The sequence below is a fragment of the Xenopus laevis genome, chromosome 6L (assembly GCF_017654675.1).
Source record: "Xenopus laevis strain J_2021 chromosome 6L, Xenopus_laevis_v10.1, whole genome shotgun sequence".
Taxonomy (NCBI): domain Eukaryota; kingdom Metazoa; phylum Chordata; class Amphibia; order Anura; family Pipidae; genus Xenopus; species Xenopus laevis.
The window spans coordinates 76,329,568-76,346,688 of record NC_054381.1 but is presented as its reverse complement, the minus strand read 5'-3'; the positions used below and the strand labels follow the sequence as shown (position 1 = coordinate 76,346,688).

The window sequence follows — 17,121 nt, the reverse complement described above, 5'->3', positions numbered from 1 at the left end:
ATATGAGTTTATTTTTGAAGTTGCAAATGGAAACATTTTTCTACTGTGTCCAACTAGCAGCTACTTTTATATATAAAAAGCTTGCGGCCCAAGCAAGTATATTAAAGGGGTTGTTCACCTTTGCGGTAACGACTAGTACAATGCTGAGAGTGATAATCTGAGACAATTTGCAATTGGTTTTCATGTTTTATTATTTGTGGGTTTTTTCTTGAGTTATATAACTTTTTATTCAGCAGCTTTCCAGTTTGCAATTTGGTTGCTAGTGCCCAAACTATCCGAGAAACCATGCATTTAATTGAATTAGAGACTGTAATATGAACAGGAGAGGGCCCAGATAGAAAGACAAGTAATAAAAAGTAGCAATAACAGTAAAATGTGTAGTCTTACAGAACATTTGTATTTTAAATGGGGTCAGTGACCCCCCCATTCGAAAACTGTAATAAGTCAGACAGAGAAGGCAACTATTTTTAGAGAAACTTTAAAAAAAAAAATAATGAAGACCAACTGAAAAGTTGCTTAAAACTAGCTATTCTATAACAAGTCTAAAGGTAAACTAAAACAATGGCTTGCCCTTATAGGAAACTACATCAAACAAAGGACTACTTGTAACTTAATCAACTGGCTTCAAAGTAGCTTAACACAAATTATGAAAACTAAATGACTACCTTACCGACTTGTTAGAATCAGAAGAAATGCCCAAAGCTTTCTCTAAGCAGGTTCTGTACTTTTCCATACGCAGAGAGAAGTCTCTGTACCGCTTGTCCACCGCTGTAACACATTTTTTAATTTCTGCAGAATGAGCATGCCCTTTTTCACAAAAGCCATCAGCCAGCTGTATCAACAGCTTTACCCTCTCTTTGGTTTGCTGAGAGGGACACAAAAACATGAAAGTCTTAGAGAGGGTGATATTTGCCAAAGTACACCAAATATCATGGAAATGTTAACAAAATGTAATGTGCAACTGTCACCCAGTACACCTTACACATTTAAACATTTTTATTAGCCGAGTAGTAGATGATAAAACAAAATTTCAGTTATTGAGAATAGTGTTGAAGGGTTTCCGAATTTTCTGTATGTTTTAGGACATAATAAACTTGTTACAGAACAATTTTATGTCACAAGTTGTTGGTAAGCTAACCAGAACTTGTGTTATACAGGATCTAGTGAGCTCTAATAATTTAGAAACTATAGCAAATGTGCAAGTAGGTAGAAGAATGGTTGAGAGGCATGAGCAATCTATTCACCCACTCAGACTCTAAGAGTTGCCAACCCATTCACCCACATAGATTCCCCCAAAAAAGGTAGAATAGTATTAGTATTAGTGCATGCCTCTGAGTTGGTTTTCACACCATACATGTATAGGTAGTAATAAGTGCACTATACATATAGGAAGGAGCCGTTGGATAGCTCGCCCCACAGGCACTAGGCAGCAATTACAGGTATGGGACCCATTATCCAGAATGCTCGGGACCTGGGGTTTTCCGGATAAGGGATCTTTCCGTAATTTAGATCTCTGTGTCTTAAATCTATTAAAAATCTTTTAAACATTAAATAAACCCAAATAGGCTGGTTTTGCTTCCAATAAGGAATAATTATATCTTAGTTTGGATCAAGTACAAGTTACTGTTTTATTATTACAGAGAAAAAGGAAATCACTTTTTAAATTTAATATTATTTATTATAATGGAGTCTATGGGAGACAGCCATCCCGTAATTCGGAACTTTCTGGATAATGGGTTTCCGGATAACGGATCCCATACCTGTATAAAGCGGTTTGAAGACCTCGTTCCACCTTCCAAACCAAACCCTTTACCCACCGCGCAAGCCCTCCCGGTTCGTGGATATCTTCCCCTAACTCGAATGGTGTTAACAAGGAGTGGTAGGATAATTCGGCTCACGGGCACTATGGAACAATTGTCAAGTGGTATTCTAACCCCGTTCCACCATCCACTTTCAAACCAACCCCTTCACCCTCAGTGCAAACCCTCCCTTCGTGGATGTCTTCCCCTAATTCAAGCAGTAGTGTATACTGAACAGAGACTGCTGGAGAGTTAAATAATATTGTTGGATGCTGTCACCAAACCCCTTCCTCACCAACCCCTTCACCCACAGTGCATTACCCGGTAATGGATATCAACGTGGAAGGGGTAAGAAAACCGCTTGACAATTGTTGCATAGTGCCCGTGAGCCGAATAATCCTACTGCTCCTTGTTAACACCACTAGAGTTAGGGAAAGATATCCACAACCGCTCCTTACTATAGGTATAATGCACTTATTACTACCTATACATGCATGGTGTGAAAACCAGCTCTGTGGCATGCACTTATAATTCTCACTAATGCTATTATGTCTACCTTTTTTGGGGGAATCTATGTGGGTGAATGGGTTGGCAACTCTTAGAGTCTGAGTGGTAAATTGATTGCTCCTGCCTCTCAACCATTCTTCTACTGAGATATACCTGTGGTTGAAATACAACATATTAGGTTCACGGATCGATTTCCCAGTAAATATATTGCTGTTTGTATATATCACCAACCCCCTACCTCTTGTCAATCCGTGTCCTTGGTCCTTAGCGGGTTTTAATACTGATACAATGGACTATTTAAAATTTTTGCGGTCATTAAAAGTTATGTTTTAATTGTGTGTATATATATATATATATATATATATATATATATATATATATATATATATATATATATATATATACACACACACACACACACACACACACACACACACACACACACACACACACAAACCAAGGGCACACATAGATACTATACTATATACTGCTATAAGACAATAAAAGTGCACTGTCTTTTACTACCACACTGCTTCCTTCTTCATATATATATATTTCATCCTGACGACGGCTCCATGTGAGTCGAAACGCGTTGATGCACCATGCACTAATAAAAGCCTTTTTGATATACAATTGAGGAGCTGATGCCGTGAGTGCTTTCACTGGACTGATATATATATATATACACACATACCCAAAAATAACAAAAATGCCAGCACCAAGGGTCTTGTGTCAAAAAAAGGAAACTTGTATTATAACATGGTATGTAATGACCGACGTTTCGGTCCCTCTTGGGACCTTTTTCAAGGTCCTTGAAAAAGGTCCAAGGGGGGACCGAAACGTCGGTTTTTACATACCATGTTATAATACAAGTTTCTTTTTTTGACACAACACCCGTGGTGCTGCCATTTTTGTTCTTCTTGTATACGAAATTGGTTCCATGCACAGGGGCAGATATAATTTAGCTGTTGGGAGAGAGGTGCTGTCCATACAGCAGTAGGGCAATGAATTACCTTTGCTGTGATCTGAAACTCCTCATGCTCTTTTAAGAGTTCTTGTGTATGTTGAATTGTGGAGCCAGTAGAGGTGTGCGTGGAAAGGTAAAACTCTCCATTATCTTGGATCCACTCCAAAGCCTAGGCAAAAAAAAAAAAAATGTTATAAACAAGCAAAACATAGCTATGGTGATATTCATTCAAAAAAGGATACATCTATTCAGAGACTCATTCAGATTTGTTTTTCTGCTGCCCTGGATCTACACTTTCTAACATTTCTAAAATAAAGCTAGTGCCAAGTCCTTCTGAATTCTAAAATCAATACTTAAGTTACCTGTTTGGCACTTCTTTCAAAGACGACATACTGCTGGCAATGGTCTAGTCTTCTTTTCCGCAAGGTCCAATAATGAAGAACTCTATTTTCCCTTTGAAACAGCTCATTTAAGATATCTAAAAGGTAGACAAAATAACAAATTAGTAAGATCTGAAAACTCAGACCTAAAAGCAGTTGTACATTACATATTATAAGTAAAGGTGCTGTTTATATGTCATGTCTGCAAAGATCATTGGGGATATGCTGCCAGAAGCATGCCACTGCTACTCCAGGCTAACAGCTCTACAATTATTCCTACAAAGCACTTTCAACTAGTCAAAAAATATTGGTCTCTCTGGAAGTCTTAAACTGGCCACTCCGATCAAATAAAGTACAAAAGAACAGATCAGCCGATGTTCTGCCCCTGAAAGCAATCGTACAAAAGTTATGTCCGACCAAAGCTAGTGACATGTTTATATGTCATGTCTGCAAACATCATTGGGGATATGCTGCCAGAAGCATGCCACTGCTACTCCAGGCTAACAGCTCTACAATTATTCCTACAAAGCACTTTCAACTAGTCAAAAAATATTGGTCTCTCTGGAAGTCTTAAACTGGCCACTCCGATCAAATAAAGTACAAAAGAGATATTAGCCGCAGCCGACAGAAATCTTTTAACCTGTCTGATCGATCAAACGACCTATCTCCGCCGGACGAAAAATGTCGGGACTCTCCACACACGGTCCGAAAATCGTATGAATCCTCGATTCGTACGATCAGATATTTGCTTCTATGGCCAGCTTTAAGCTGGCCATACACTTGAAGGTTTGTTTGGCTAGAGGTCAACAAACATGCTGATCTTTCCCCGATATGCTGACCTTGAAGCTTGATATCTGTATTTTTATTGTTCACTCACTTTTTACTTGCTGTTCAGGAGCCTTTACATGTGTTACCATTCCCGGCATATTGACACTATTCCTGTGCAAGTATTTCAGAAAGACATCAGCATTCCTGCGAGCCAAAGTACAAGCCTACAAAAGGAGAGAGAAAAAGGCCTTATTAGAATTAAAGGACCAGTAACATCATTTAAAAAAAAAAAAAAAAAGTTCGTTAATACAGAACAAAAAAAAACAACACATATTAAATCATTTTTATTAAGCCTTTGTGCGACACTCAATTTCTCCTCCCTGCTTTCCTTATAGGAGATAGCCAGGGAGGAGAAATCGAGTGCCTCATGATGGATCGTCGCCATGCTGCCTTTTCTGAAGGAGTACAAGCATGTGCAGTCATTCTATTTTGTTTTAACAATTGGTAATGGTGTTCTAAAGTAATATGTATGACAGGTGCGAATTATTCCCCTTGTGCATACTATTTACAGAAATCACTATATATATATATGGAACATGGCACCTGCCTGGGTGCAGGTAGAATGTGTACAAAATAGTGAAAAAATACCGCACTCAACAGGCTCGGCTCAGTTACAGTTATTAGATATTTACCCTAGAATCTATAATTTAAGAGTAATATATCTTGGGTGATATGATATATGCTGAATGCTAAAAAAATAAAGAAACCCTAAACAGGAAAAGGAAGATTTTAGTACTTGCTGTTAAATCCTTTTCTCTCATTCTACACTGGGGGGACAAAGGCACCATGGGAATGAAGATCCTGCAACTTGGAGAATGGACATTAACATGTTAAAAGTGATTCCTCCTCTGCGCTTCATTCCCTACCTCCTCCTACCATATCCAGTTTTTGACCGAAGAAGGAGCAAGTTCACCATAACACCCAAAACAGAGAAGAAGTCTCCCCACCTTAACCAAATACCTGGTAAAACCATAACATTTTCCCATTGGGATAACAAGACTAGGGGTATATTTGCCCCAACATAACATATCTATATACATACAGGGAGGGAAGGCCTGTGTCCCCCAATGTAGGATGAGAGAAAAGGATTTAACGGTAAGTATTAAAAATCTTCCTTTCTCTCACCTAGATTGGGGGACACAGGTACCATGGGGATGTCTCAGAGCAACCCCTGAGGGCAGGAACATATATACCCCTTTAGGCGCTCGTTGTAATACTGCCTGTAACACCTTCCTCCTGAAGCTGGCCCTCTGCTGATGCCTGAGTGTGGAGCGCATGTATGTGTGTAAGGAGGACCAAGTAGCAGCTCCAAAGACCTGCTCGGCCGATGCTTGGTGTCAAATTGCCCAGGAGGTGCAGATTGACTGTGTAGAATGGAGGCACGCACTCTGAATGGAGGCAGTTTGCCATTCACTGCATAGGCTCTGATGATGGTGGGTCGAATCCACCTGGCAGTGGTCGACTTGGTGGCTCTGATTCTCCTTTTAGGCCACCTGGGAGGATGAAAGTGCTGAGACTTGTACCTTTAATGAGCTCAATGCGAGTCCCTTGGATAGGCTGTCCTGTAGAAAGGATAGGATCTCTCTTTCCTCCGCCCTTCGAGGATCCTTGTTTCTGGCCTTACATCATCCAATGAAAGTCCTCCACACGGTGTGGTAAATCTTTGCGGAGACTGACTTGAAAGCACGTAGCACGGTAGGGATGGCCTCTGATGGAGCTCCGGATGCCCCTAGCACTAGGGCCTCAAGAGCCATGAAATTAAAGCCCACATATGTAAATTCGGGTGGCCAATCGGACCCTGTGTCAGGAGGTCCCTTCTACCTTCAGGAGGTATGGTTGTTTGCTAGTTCCCAAGTTGAGGCCTTTATGAGCAGATCGTCTAAATACGGTATAACTGTTATGCCCCTGTCTTAGTCCTGCTAGCGTTGCCGCCATTACCTTTGTGAAGATGCGTGGTGCTGAAGATAGGTCGAATGGTAGAGCCACAAATTGCCAGTGCTTCCCAGCTATGCAGAATCTCAGATATCTGTGGTGACTGGGGTGAATGGGTATGTGCAGGTCATGAGTTCATCTTTCTCCATTGACAGTTATACTGTTTGGATCAAATCCATCTTGAAGTGGTATATTTTGATGCAGTGGTTGAGATTCTTTATATCTAGCTGTAACATGTCTATTAAATATCCTTGGGCTACTACTTGAAGTACCCACTGTTCTCTTACTTGACTCTGCCACACCTGCCTAAGGGTATCCCGCCAGGGGTGGGCATACCTTCAGGCGGAGGTGGTCTTGTAGTGGCTTGTTAGATCCCTTGGGAGCAGTCCAAGTAGATCCCTGATTGTTGTGGTATCTTGGGTGGTTGCCTGTGTTGGACTTGTCAGTCTTCTGCTTTGATCTCTGCCCCTGGCGATAGGGACGAAAGAAGGGCCGTTGCTTAAAGGGACGTCTTAAATCCTTTTCTCTCATTCTACACTGGGGGGACAAAGGCACCATGGGAATGAAGATCCTGCAACTTGGAGAATGGACATTAACATGTTAAAAGTGATTCCTCCTCTGCGCTTCATTCCCTGCCTCCTCCTACCATATCCAGTTTTTGACCGAAGAAGGAGCAAGTTCACCGTAACACCCAAAACAGAGAAGAAGTCTCCCCACCTTAACCAAATACCTGGTAAAACCATAACATTTTCCCATTGGGATAACAAGACTAGGGGTATATTTGCCCCAACATAACATATCTATATACATACAGGGAGGGAAGGCCTGTGTCCCCCAATGTAGGATGAGAGAAAAGGATTTAACGGTAAGTATTAAAAATCTTCCTTTCTCTCACCTAGATTGGGGGGACACAGGTACCATGGGGATGTCTCAGAGCAACCCCTGAGGGCAGGAACATATATACCCCTTTAGGCGCTCGTTGTAATACTGCCTGTAACACCTTCCTCCTGAAGCTGGCCCTCTGCTGATGCCTGAGTGTGGAGCGCGTGTATGTGTGTAAGGAGGACCAAGTAGCAGCTCCAAAGACCTGCTCGGCCGATGCTTGGTGTCAAATTGCCCAGGAGGTGCAGATTGACTGTGTAGAATGGAGGCACGCACTCTGAATGGAGGCAGTTTGCCATTCACTGCATAGGCTCTGATGATGGTGGGTCGAATCCACCTGGCAGTGGTCGACTTGGTGGCTCTGATTCTCCTTTTAGGCCACCTGGGAGGATGAAAGTGCTGAGACTTGTACCTTTAATGAGCTCAATGTGAGTCCCTTGGATAGGCTGTCCTGTAGAAAGGATAGGATCTCTCTTTCCTCCGCCCTTCGAGGATCCTTGTTTCTGGCCTTACATCATCCAATGAAAGTCCTCCACACGGTGTGGTAAATCTTTGCGGAGACTGACTTGAAAACACGTAGCACGGTAGGGATGGCCTCTGATGGAGCTCCGGATGCCCCTAGCACTAGGGCCTCAAGAGCCATGAAATTAAAGCCCACATATGTAAATTCGGGTGGCCAATCGGACCCTGTATCAGGAGGTCCCTTCTACCTTCAGGAGGTATGGTTGTTTGCTAGTTCCCAAGTTGAGGCCTTTATGAGCAGATCGTCTAAATACGGTATTACTGTTATGCCCCTGTCTTAGTCCTGCTAGCGCTGCCGCCATTACCTTTGTGAAGATGCGTGGTGCTGAAGATAGGTCGAATGGTAGAGCCACAAATTGCCAGTGCTTCCCAGCTATGCAGAATCTCAGATATCTGTGGTGACTGGGGTGAATGGGTATGTGCAGGTCATGAGTTCATCTTTCTCCATTGACAGTTATACTGTTTGGATCAAATCCATCTTGAAGTGGTATATTTTGATGCAGTGGTTGAGATTCTTTATATCTAGCTGTAACATGTCTATTAAATATCCTTGGGCTACTACTTGAAGTACCCACTGTTCTCTTACTTGACTCTGCCACACCTGCCTAAGGGTATCCCGCCAGGGGTGGGCATACCTTCAGGCGGAGGTGGTCTTGTAGTGGCTTGTTAGATCCCTTGGGAGCAGTCCAAGTAGATCCCTGATTGTTGTGGTATCTTGGGTGGTTGCCTGTGTTGGACTTGTCAGTCTTCTGCTTTGATCTCTGCCCCTGGCGATAGGGACGAAAGAAGGGCCGTTGCTTAAAGGGACGTCTTTTGGTATTGTTCTGTGGGAGAAAGGTACTTTTGCCTACTGTGGCCTGTGATATTATCTTGTCTAGTTACACTCCAAAGAACTGTTTGCCCTGAAAGGGTAGACCTACTAAGGACCCCGAAATGTCAGGTCTGCCGACCAGGTCTTAAGCCAAATGAAATGACGATCAGCTATGGATTGTGCGGAAGCCTTGGCTACCAGCTTTGCTGCATCTAGTGCTGCATCATAAATGTAGGCTGTAACATCCGCTACTTGTGAGAGTAGAAGGTCTGTCGTGGGGTCTTTTGAACCGAGTAGCTGTGCCACCTGTTCTACCCAGGCTACCATAGCATTAGCCACCCAAGCAATAGTGAACATCGGTCTGAAGGCTGTCCCTGATGCTGTGAAGATTGTTTGCAGAACCGTTCTGATTTCGTCTATCAGATCCTTGAAGGATGCTGCATCCATTACGGGAATGGTGGTAGCCGTTGACAAGTCTAGAAACAGGTGGGTCAACAGTGGGTGATGAGGACCACAGGTCTATGCACTCCTGAGGGAAAGGGATAAGCCTGGGAGAATCGTCTGGATATTGCACCCTATGACGTGACGATCTCATCAAGTTGCTTGTATGCTGGAAAGACACAGGAACTCTTCTTTTGTCTCTTGAAGATATTCTTTCCAGTCTCTATGTTCGAGACTGTATCCTTAATATTATGTGTCTTGAGGACTGCCTGTATTAGTTCCTCCACTTCCCCTTGTGTTCCAGGGGCTCCAGGGTCTGGATCAGGATCGTATTCAGAGTCGTTCTCTGATAGGACCTGACCCTCCTCATCAGAGAAATTGCTCTGGCCAACCATGGATCCCGGAGGAGAATCAGGTGGTCGTTTATTGGATGCTGGGCGCTTGTCTTAAGTCTGTGATGGAGTAGATAGGCACTCTAAGACCCTGTCAAGGGTCTCAGGGATGCGAGCCAGGTTTTGTAAGCCCACCAGAGAAAGTGAGAGACTGAGCCCGCATCAGTTCAGAGTCAGAGCCCTGCTGAGCTGTGCCAGCCGTGTGGGCACTCTGGGGCTGCGTGAGTGTCTGAGTAGGGTTAGGCAATAAAATGCATGGTCTACATGCTGCACATACAGGCTCAGCAGAACCAGTAGTAACTTTTGTCTTACACACTGCGCAGGCAAAATATGAGACTAGGGATGTATTGTGCACAGATGCTGAGGCTTTGGCTAAGGCTGCCTCCTCTGTTTTGTCTGATTTTATATATATATATATATATATATATATATATATATATATATATATATATATATATATATATATATATATATATATATATAGATACAGGTATATATACATATATCTATCTATATATCTATCTATCTATATATATATAATATACAGTTCATATGGAACGCACTCTGTGAGCCATTGGTATAAACCTGGGTGCTAGTCCAAAAAGGAAACAAATAGTAATGCAAAGTGACAGCACTCCAAAGAATTTACGACGAAAAGTTATGTCAAACAAAAAAGAGGCTTTATTTATTCCGACGTTTCAGTTCCATACTGGAACTTTCATCAGGGAAAGACTTTCCCTGATCATAGTCTAAATCATCTGCTAAATCATCTTTCTCCTCTGAGGACACTAAAATAAACTGGATATGGTAGGAGGAGGCAGGGGATGAAGCCCAGAGCAGGAGGAGGAGTCACTTTAACATGTTAGTGTCCATTCTCCAAGCTGCATGATCTTCATCCCAATGGTGCCTGTGTCCCCCAATCTAGATGAGAGAAATCCTGCTTGTGTCAAATGCCCTCTGAAGCAAATTGAAGAGGCTTCAGAAGGGTTTTTTTTTACCTTCCTCTGGATCAACTAGCAGTTAGGCATAAAAGGTTGAACTTGATGGATGTGTGTCTCTTTTCAATCTAACTTACTATGTAACTATGAATAATTGAACAGTAACAGTATAAATTAATTTGATGACTGTGAAACACTAATTAAAAAAATTAATTCTATGTGGACTTTGATAAGAGACAATGGTGTTGTTCTGCTTTCCCCAACAAAGGAGTTCTCCTTCTCAAAGGATGAGAAAGGGTCTATTTTAACAGCAGCATTACAATTCACAGTAAATTACACTGAAAATACTTGACCAGTAGTCATATAGCCACTATTATAGTTACATTTCCAAACAATGCTTTTTATGGAGTTATGCATTAAAAAGTACAAGGTTGGTTAAATGTCTAATCCCCTATAGCAAGCAACCTTCAGCAATTTACTGGTTGCTATGAGTTACTGAACCTGAACAAACATAGTGCCTTTTATTACACATGGAGTTAACTGTATTTTTCTTGCATCCCACATTTTTCCAGATACCTTAAGGAAGGCTTCCTTTTGTTCAAGATGTTTGCTGATCATAGGAGTAACATGGTCAGTCTCTGAGTTAGGCCCAAGTTTATCAGCTCCACCACACCAATCTTCCTCCCGCTTGTACTCCTGCTCCAGGCTCTCCAGAACACTGCATACCTGGAAAAGAAAATAAATTATGTTTTATTATTGGCTTTTCTAACACTGATAACTCAATAAAACACACTGAATAATTTTTTGTAACCTAAGTAATATATGGAACCTTTTTATTAATTATAATATATATATATATATATATAACGCTTGGTCGGTGCACACAGATCACAAAATGGATGCCTAGGTGCTGGAGCATTACATCAATACTATCAAAACTACAAACAGTCCGCACTCATAGGTCTTTGGTGAAAATAAAGTAGAAAAATAAAGGTTAAAGGCTTGCACCTTTTGATCACCAGCCCCTGTGATCAAAAGGTGCAAGCCTTTGACCTCCGATGTCCAGATGATCATATCCTTTGTCTACACAACGTACATTTTTTGGCGTCTATATGGACATTTGAATCAAGTTTTGGTGACCCTTCGCACATCACTATAATGACTTTATGACTTTATTTTGTGATTCGGATTTTTTGATCTTTTTGATCTTTTTTTAACTTTTCATCCTTTATGAATTTTTCCCCTAATATATATTTTTTATATATTCTATGATGGTCCTTTTTTGCACATAATTTGCCTGATTGGTTATAGTTCGTCAGATTTCTAGACAGGCTTGATACAATCTATATGTATATTTCACCGATTTATCACTATATGTATATATAACAAAACTTGCAGGGTGAATACCATGTATTCAAATGGTTTGCCAAAAATTTCTTTTTCCTTAAAAATGTTTTTTTTCCTTAGAAAAGCACACTATGTATTTAGGTTTTTGGGTATTTTGGGACCCCAATAATGTAGATTCACAGGTTATTTTGGCATAGTACTGATGGGTTAACGGCTAAGTTAATGGGCATGTTATACAAGATAATACCTCATCTGTATTTATACAATGAGAATTAGACCTTTTGCGAGCACCTGGTCCACCTACCTTTATCTTAGTAAAGACAAATTGTATTTTAGTTATCGCTATAGAGGGGTTCCTAAGACAGACCTTTGATCTTGACTCGATTGTAGGTATTTGTAACATAAGTAACAGTTTGTGCTATGGATCAGCTGAGAGTTACAATTAAGACTAAGAATTGTTACAAAATACATTATTTTAACTTTATTTTAATCTTGTTGTTCGCTCCAATAGGTGGGTTTTAATATAAATGTGGATATTGCTGTATTTATTTTTGCTAAGTAATAATACAATTATTTATATGTAATTTAACTATTTGACGCACAGTGATGATGATGATGATGACGTTAGCCAATTAAGTTCTTTTTCCCGCCATCATAGGTATATAATGCATTTTCTGATTGCCTATTGTCACTTTGAGAAAGGCCTCGGAGAGGCCGAAATGTTAGTCGTTTAGTTAATAAAACATTTTAATTTCAATTTAAGTCCTGAGAGTGCGGACCTTCTTTGTGGGATATATATATATATATATATATATATATATATATATATATATATATATATATATATATATATATATATATATATATATATATATATATATATATATATATATATATATATATCTAGTGCATTGCAAAAGTATGATGGATCTGCACAAAATAGTCTAAGTTGGTGAAGTGAAATGAGAAAAATATATATATAAAAAAAGAATTTTGAAAAAATAAAAATTGGAATGTGCATATGTATTCACCCCCTTTGCCATGAAGCCCTTAAAAAATCCTGGTGCAACCAATTACCTTCAAAAGTCAGTTAATTAGTGAAATGAAGTCCACCTGTGTGCAATCTAAGTGTCACATGATCTGTCAGTATAAATACACCTTTTCTGACATGGTACCACAACAAACCTGCCCACCAGGGCCGCCCACCAAAACTCACAGACCAGGCAAGGAGGGAATTAATCAGAGAGGCAGCACAGAGACCAAAGGTAACTCTGAAGGAGTTGCAGAGCTCCACAGCAGAGACTGGAGTATCTGTCCATAGGACCACAATAAGCCGTACACTCCATAGACTGGGCTTTATGGAAAAGTTGCCAGAAAAAAAGCCATTACTTAAAGTTAAAAATAAGAAGGCACGTTTGCCAAAAGGCAGGTGGGCAACTCCTCAAATGTATGGAGGAAGGTGCCCTGGTCAGATGAGACTAAAATTGAACTTTTCGGCCACCAAGGAAAACGCTATGTCTGACGCAAACCCAACACATCCCATCACCCCAAGAACACCATCTCCACAGTAAAACATGGTGGTGGCAGCATCATGCTGTGCGGATGTTTTTCAGCAGCAGGGACAGGGAAACTGGCCGAGTTGAGGGAAAGATGAATGGTGCTAAATACAGGGATATTCTTGAGCAAAACCTGTGCCAGTCTGCCTGTGATTTGAGACTGGGATGGAGGTTCAACTTCCAGCAGGACAATGACCTGAAGCATACTGCTAAAGCAACACTCGAGTGGTTTAAGGGGAAACATTTAAATGTGTTGGAATGGCCTAGTCAATGTCCAGACCTCAATCCAATTGAGAATCTGTGGTCAGACTTGAAAATTGCTGTTCACAAGTGAAAACCATCCAACATGAAGGAGCTGGAGCAGTTTTGCTTTGAGGAATGGGCAAAAATCCCAGTGGCAAGATGTAGCAAGCTCCAAAGTGACTTGCAGCTGTAATTGCTGCAAAAGTTGGCTCTACAAAGTACTGACTTTAGGGGGGGTTGAACAGTTATGCACGCTGAAGATTTCTGTTATTTTGTCCTATTGTTTGCTTCACAATAAAAAAAAAAAAAACATCTTCAAAGTTGTAGGCATGATCTGTAAATGAAATGGTGCAAACTCTCAAACAATTAATTTTAATTCCAGGTTATGAGGCAGCAAAACATGAAAAATGTTAAGGGGGTGAATACTTTTGTAGGGCTCTTTTGGGCAGGGTCCTCTTCACCTTTTGTATCTTCCTTATATACTATATGTTACTGGTCGCTATATATGTAATTCTGTATTTTCTCTGTTTAAAACCATTTTTTGTACAGCTCTGCTGAATATGTTAATAATAATATTTTATATAAAAATTTATAGAAATAGAATAGAAATGAATAGAAGAGGCCCAAGCGTTAAAGGAAAACTATACCCCCAAAATGAACACTTAAGCAACAGATAGTTCATATCATATTAAGTGGCATATTAAAGAATCTTACCAAACTGGAATATATATTTAAGTAAATATTGCCCTTTTACATCTCTTGCCTTGAGCCACCATTTCGTGACTCTATCTGTGCTGCCTCAGAGATCACCTGACCAGAAATACTACAACACTAACTGTAACAGGAAGAAGTGAGGAAGCATAAGACACAACTCTGTCTGTTAATTGGCTCATGTGACCTAACATGTATGGTTTGTTGGTTTGTTTGTGAGTACAGTGAATCCTACGATCCCAGGGGCGGCCCTTATTTTTTAAAATGGCAATTTTCTATTTATGATTACCCAATGGCACATACTACTAGAAAAGTGTATTATTATGAAAATGGTTTATTTACATGAAGCAGGATTTTACATATGAGCTGTTTTATGCAATATCTTTTTATAGAGACCTACATTGTTTGAGGGGTATAGTTTTCCTTTAAGTTAACAGAAGTGACAACATCAACAGACATTTTATTCTGATGCCACATATATAAGCCAAGCTGCACATGGGTATACATTTTAAAGAAGAAAAACGTAATTATAAAAACAAAACTTGAATAGTATGCAGAAATGTCAAAGGTTCATTCAACAGCTAATTACCTGCTCTGATGTTTTATAAAAGGCCACAGAGGCATTGACAAGCTTCAGGCGGTCTTCCATTTTAAGCATTAACTGCTGCCAATGAGAGGCCACTTTCTCAGCACAGTCCCGAATCATATCCATGTCGTAATGGTTTGCTTGAAGCATGGTCTCTGCCTTCTGCTGCACCTGCAGAGCACTCTGGTGGGTTTTCTGCAAAAAGGAAAATAATTCCATTTTTACTTATTCCTGTTCATTGAAGGGGTTGTACACCTTTGAGATAACTTTTAGTATGACATAGAGAGTGATATTCTGAGACAATTTGCAATTTGTTTCATTTTTTATTATAGAAGGTTTTTGAGTTATTTAACCAATCTTGTAACTAGGGTCCAAATTATCCTAGCAACCATGCATTGATTTGAATAAGAGACTGGAATATGAATAAGAGAGGGCCTGAATAGAAGGATCAGTAATAAAAAGTAACAATAACAATAAATTTGTAGCTTTACAGAGCATTTGTTTTTTTAGAACGGAGACAGTGACACCCATTTGAAAGCTGTCAGAAGAAAAAGACAACTTTAAAACAATAAAAAATAAATAATGAAAACTAACTGAAAAGTTGCTTAGAATTGGCCATTCTATAACAAAATAAAAGTTACCTTAAAGGTGAACCACCCCTTTAATTGCTGTTGTGCATTATCAAAATAAAGACCATAATTTTGTTGCTTCATATATAGTTACCTGATATATTAGTCTGAATGAAAAAGGTCTAATCAAGCAAAATTTAAATCCCACCAGAACCAAATTGAAATAAAGCGTTTTTTTCTCTTCTTTGTGACCATAATCTGTCTGTAAGTGGTATGAGAGCACACATCAAACAAAAATATATCCATATTTACATGAGAAGATATATTTTAAAATTCCATATTATTGTAATATTTACATAGGACATGTTATTGTAAGATACTTTAAAGATACTAAGAAGACTATATTTTGCTTTAGCTATACAGGTATGGTATATATCTAGGTATATTATCTAGAATGCTCAGGACCTTGGTTTTTCCAGATAAAGTGTATTTTCTGTAATTTGAATCTGAACTTAACTGACATACTGTATTGCAATAGCTCTTGGCCTTGAAAGAAACTGTTGATTGACAAACAGCTATGTGCAGCTTGTTATTGACCACTCTGGTATAACTGCTTAAACTCCCCAAAGCTGTTATGATAGATATAGAAATATGTAGCACACAGAACTTACTTCTATTGCATGCTGGAACTGCTCATGTTCCCTCTGAAGTTGCTCTGCCTCTTGCAATGAACTGGCAGTGATGAGCCCAGCATTTAACATAGACTCCCCATTCCGTATCCAGCCGAGCACCTTAAAACAAATTTAAAGGATTACAGGAAGGATATAAAATGTTAAACCTTAAACCACACAATAGCAAAGAGATGGGAAGCGTTCTACTTATGTCACAAAACGTAATTAAATCAGGCACTGAGTCCTAGGAGCTCCATCTATCAGCTTCAAATATGGAAGCACTAACCTATAAGGTTTCAGCATCTTATTTGCTCATGAAAAACTATGGAGCTCAAGGGAAAATTATTACAACCAGCCTTTATTGTTTATATCTGGGTAGGGATTTCTTTACAATTTTGGTAATATGGCAATTATGATTTACACAAAAAAATTGCCAGAAATTGATCTGCCACTGCCTGCTCCAGCAAAAGTTTAAATGTGCAAGAGCTGCCAGATAAAAGCATGCTGGTTGCCAATCATATTTGCAACATGCTTTGCTTTTTAATTTCAAATGACACCTCTAAGAACAAGTTAAGCTATAGGCTGAGGTCTCAGCGAATGTTAATATGAAATTGATACAGGCAGGTGCATAATTTATGCAAAATGAAATAATTTCACACCTGTTTGACTTCAGCTTGTAAATGACGGATTTGCACACATTGTTCTAGATGTTTCCGGTGCTGCTCAGCTGCAAGATCCAACTCCTGCTGTTTCTCATGTAGGAATTCCAACAGGTCCTGAACTCTAGTAGCCATATCTACATCTCTATCACAGAGCAACTCAACCCCTGCAAAAAGATTTCACATAGAAGTTGGTAGAATAATCATTTGAATTCAAACAGTGGAATTTAAAAATCAGTTTAAAATTAAGGAAAGGGCATTACCTGGTAAAATAGGACACTAAAGAGTTAAGAAAATATTTATATTGCTTACTTTATCTATTTTAATTCTATTTAAAATTAGACAACTTCTCCATTTCATTTAGATGGAGACATTTTTGT

At 39.6% G+C, this 17,121-nt stretch overlaps 1 protein-coding gene across 6 annotated transcripts in view; it reads right to left on the bottom strand.

The window, feature by feature from the left end:
* The window catches only part of trio.L (trio Rho guanine nucleotide exchange factor L homeolog), a 298,296-nt gene that overhangs the window by 130,345 nt on the left and 150,830 nt on the right, over positions 1-17,121 (bottom strand). For all 6 annotated transcript variants that reach the window (XM_041566192.1, XM_041566193.1, XM_041566194.1 and 3 more), the window contains exons 15-22: positions 16,742-16,908; positions 16,083-16,202; positions 14,846-15,037; positions 10,976-11,125; positions 4,531-4,645; positions 3,636-3,751; positions 3,320-3,442; positions 671-865 (exon numbers count right to left, since the gene is read on the bottom strand). In XM_041566192.1, the coding sequence (XP_041422126.1) occupies positions 671-865; positions 3,320-3,442; positions 3,636-3,751; positions 4,531-4,645; positions 10,976-11,125; positions 14,846-15,037; positions 16,083-16,202; positions 16,742-16,908 (1,178 nt within the window). The remainder of the gene's footprint in view (positions 1-670; positions 866-3,319; positions 3,443-3,635; positions 3,752-4,530; positions 4,646-10,975; positions 11,126-14,845; positions 15,038-16,082; positions 16,203-16,741; positions 16,909-17,121) is intronic.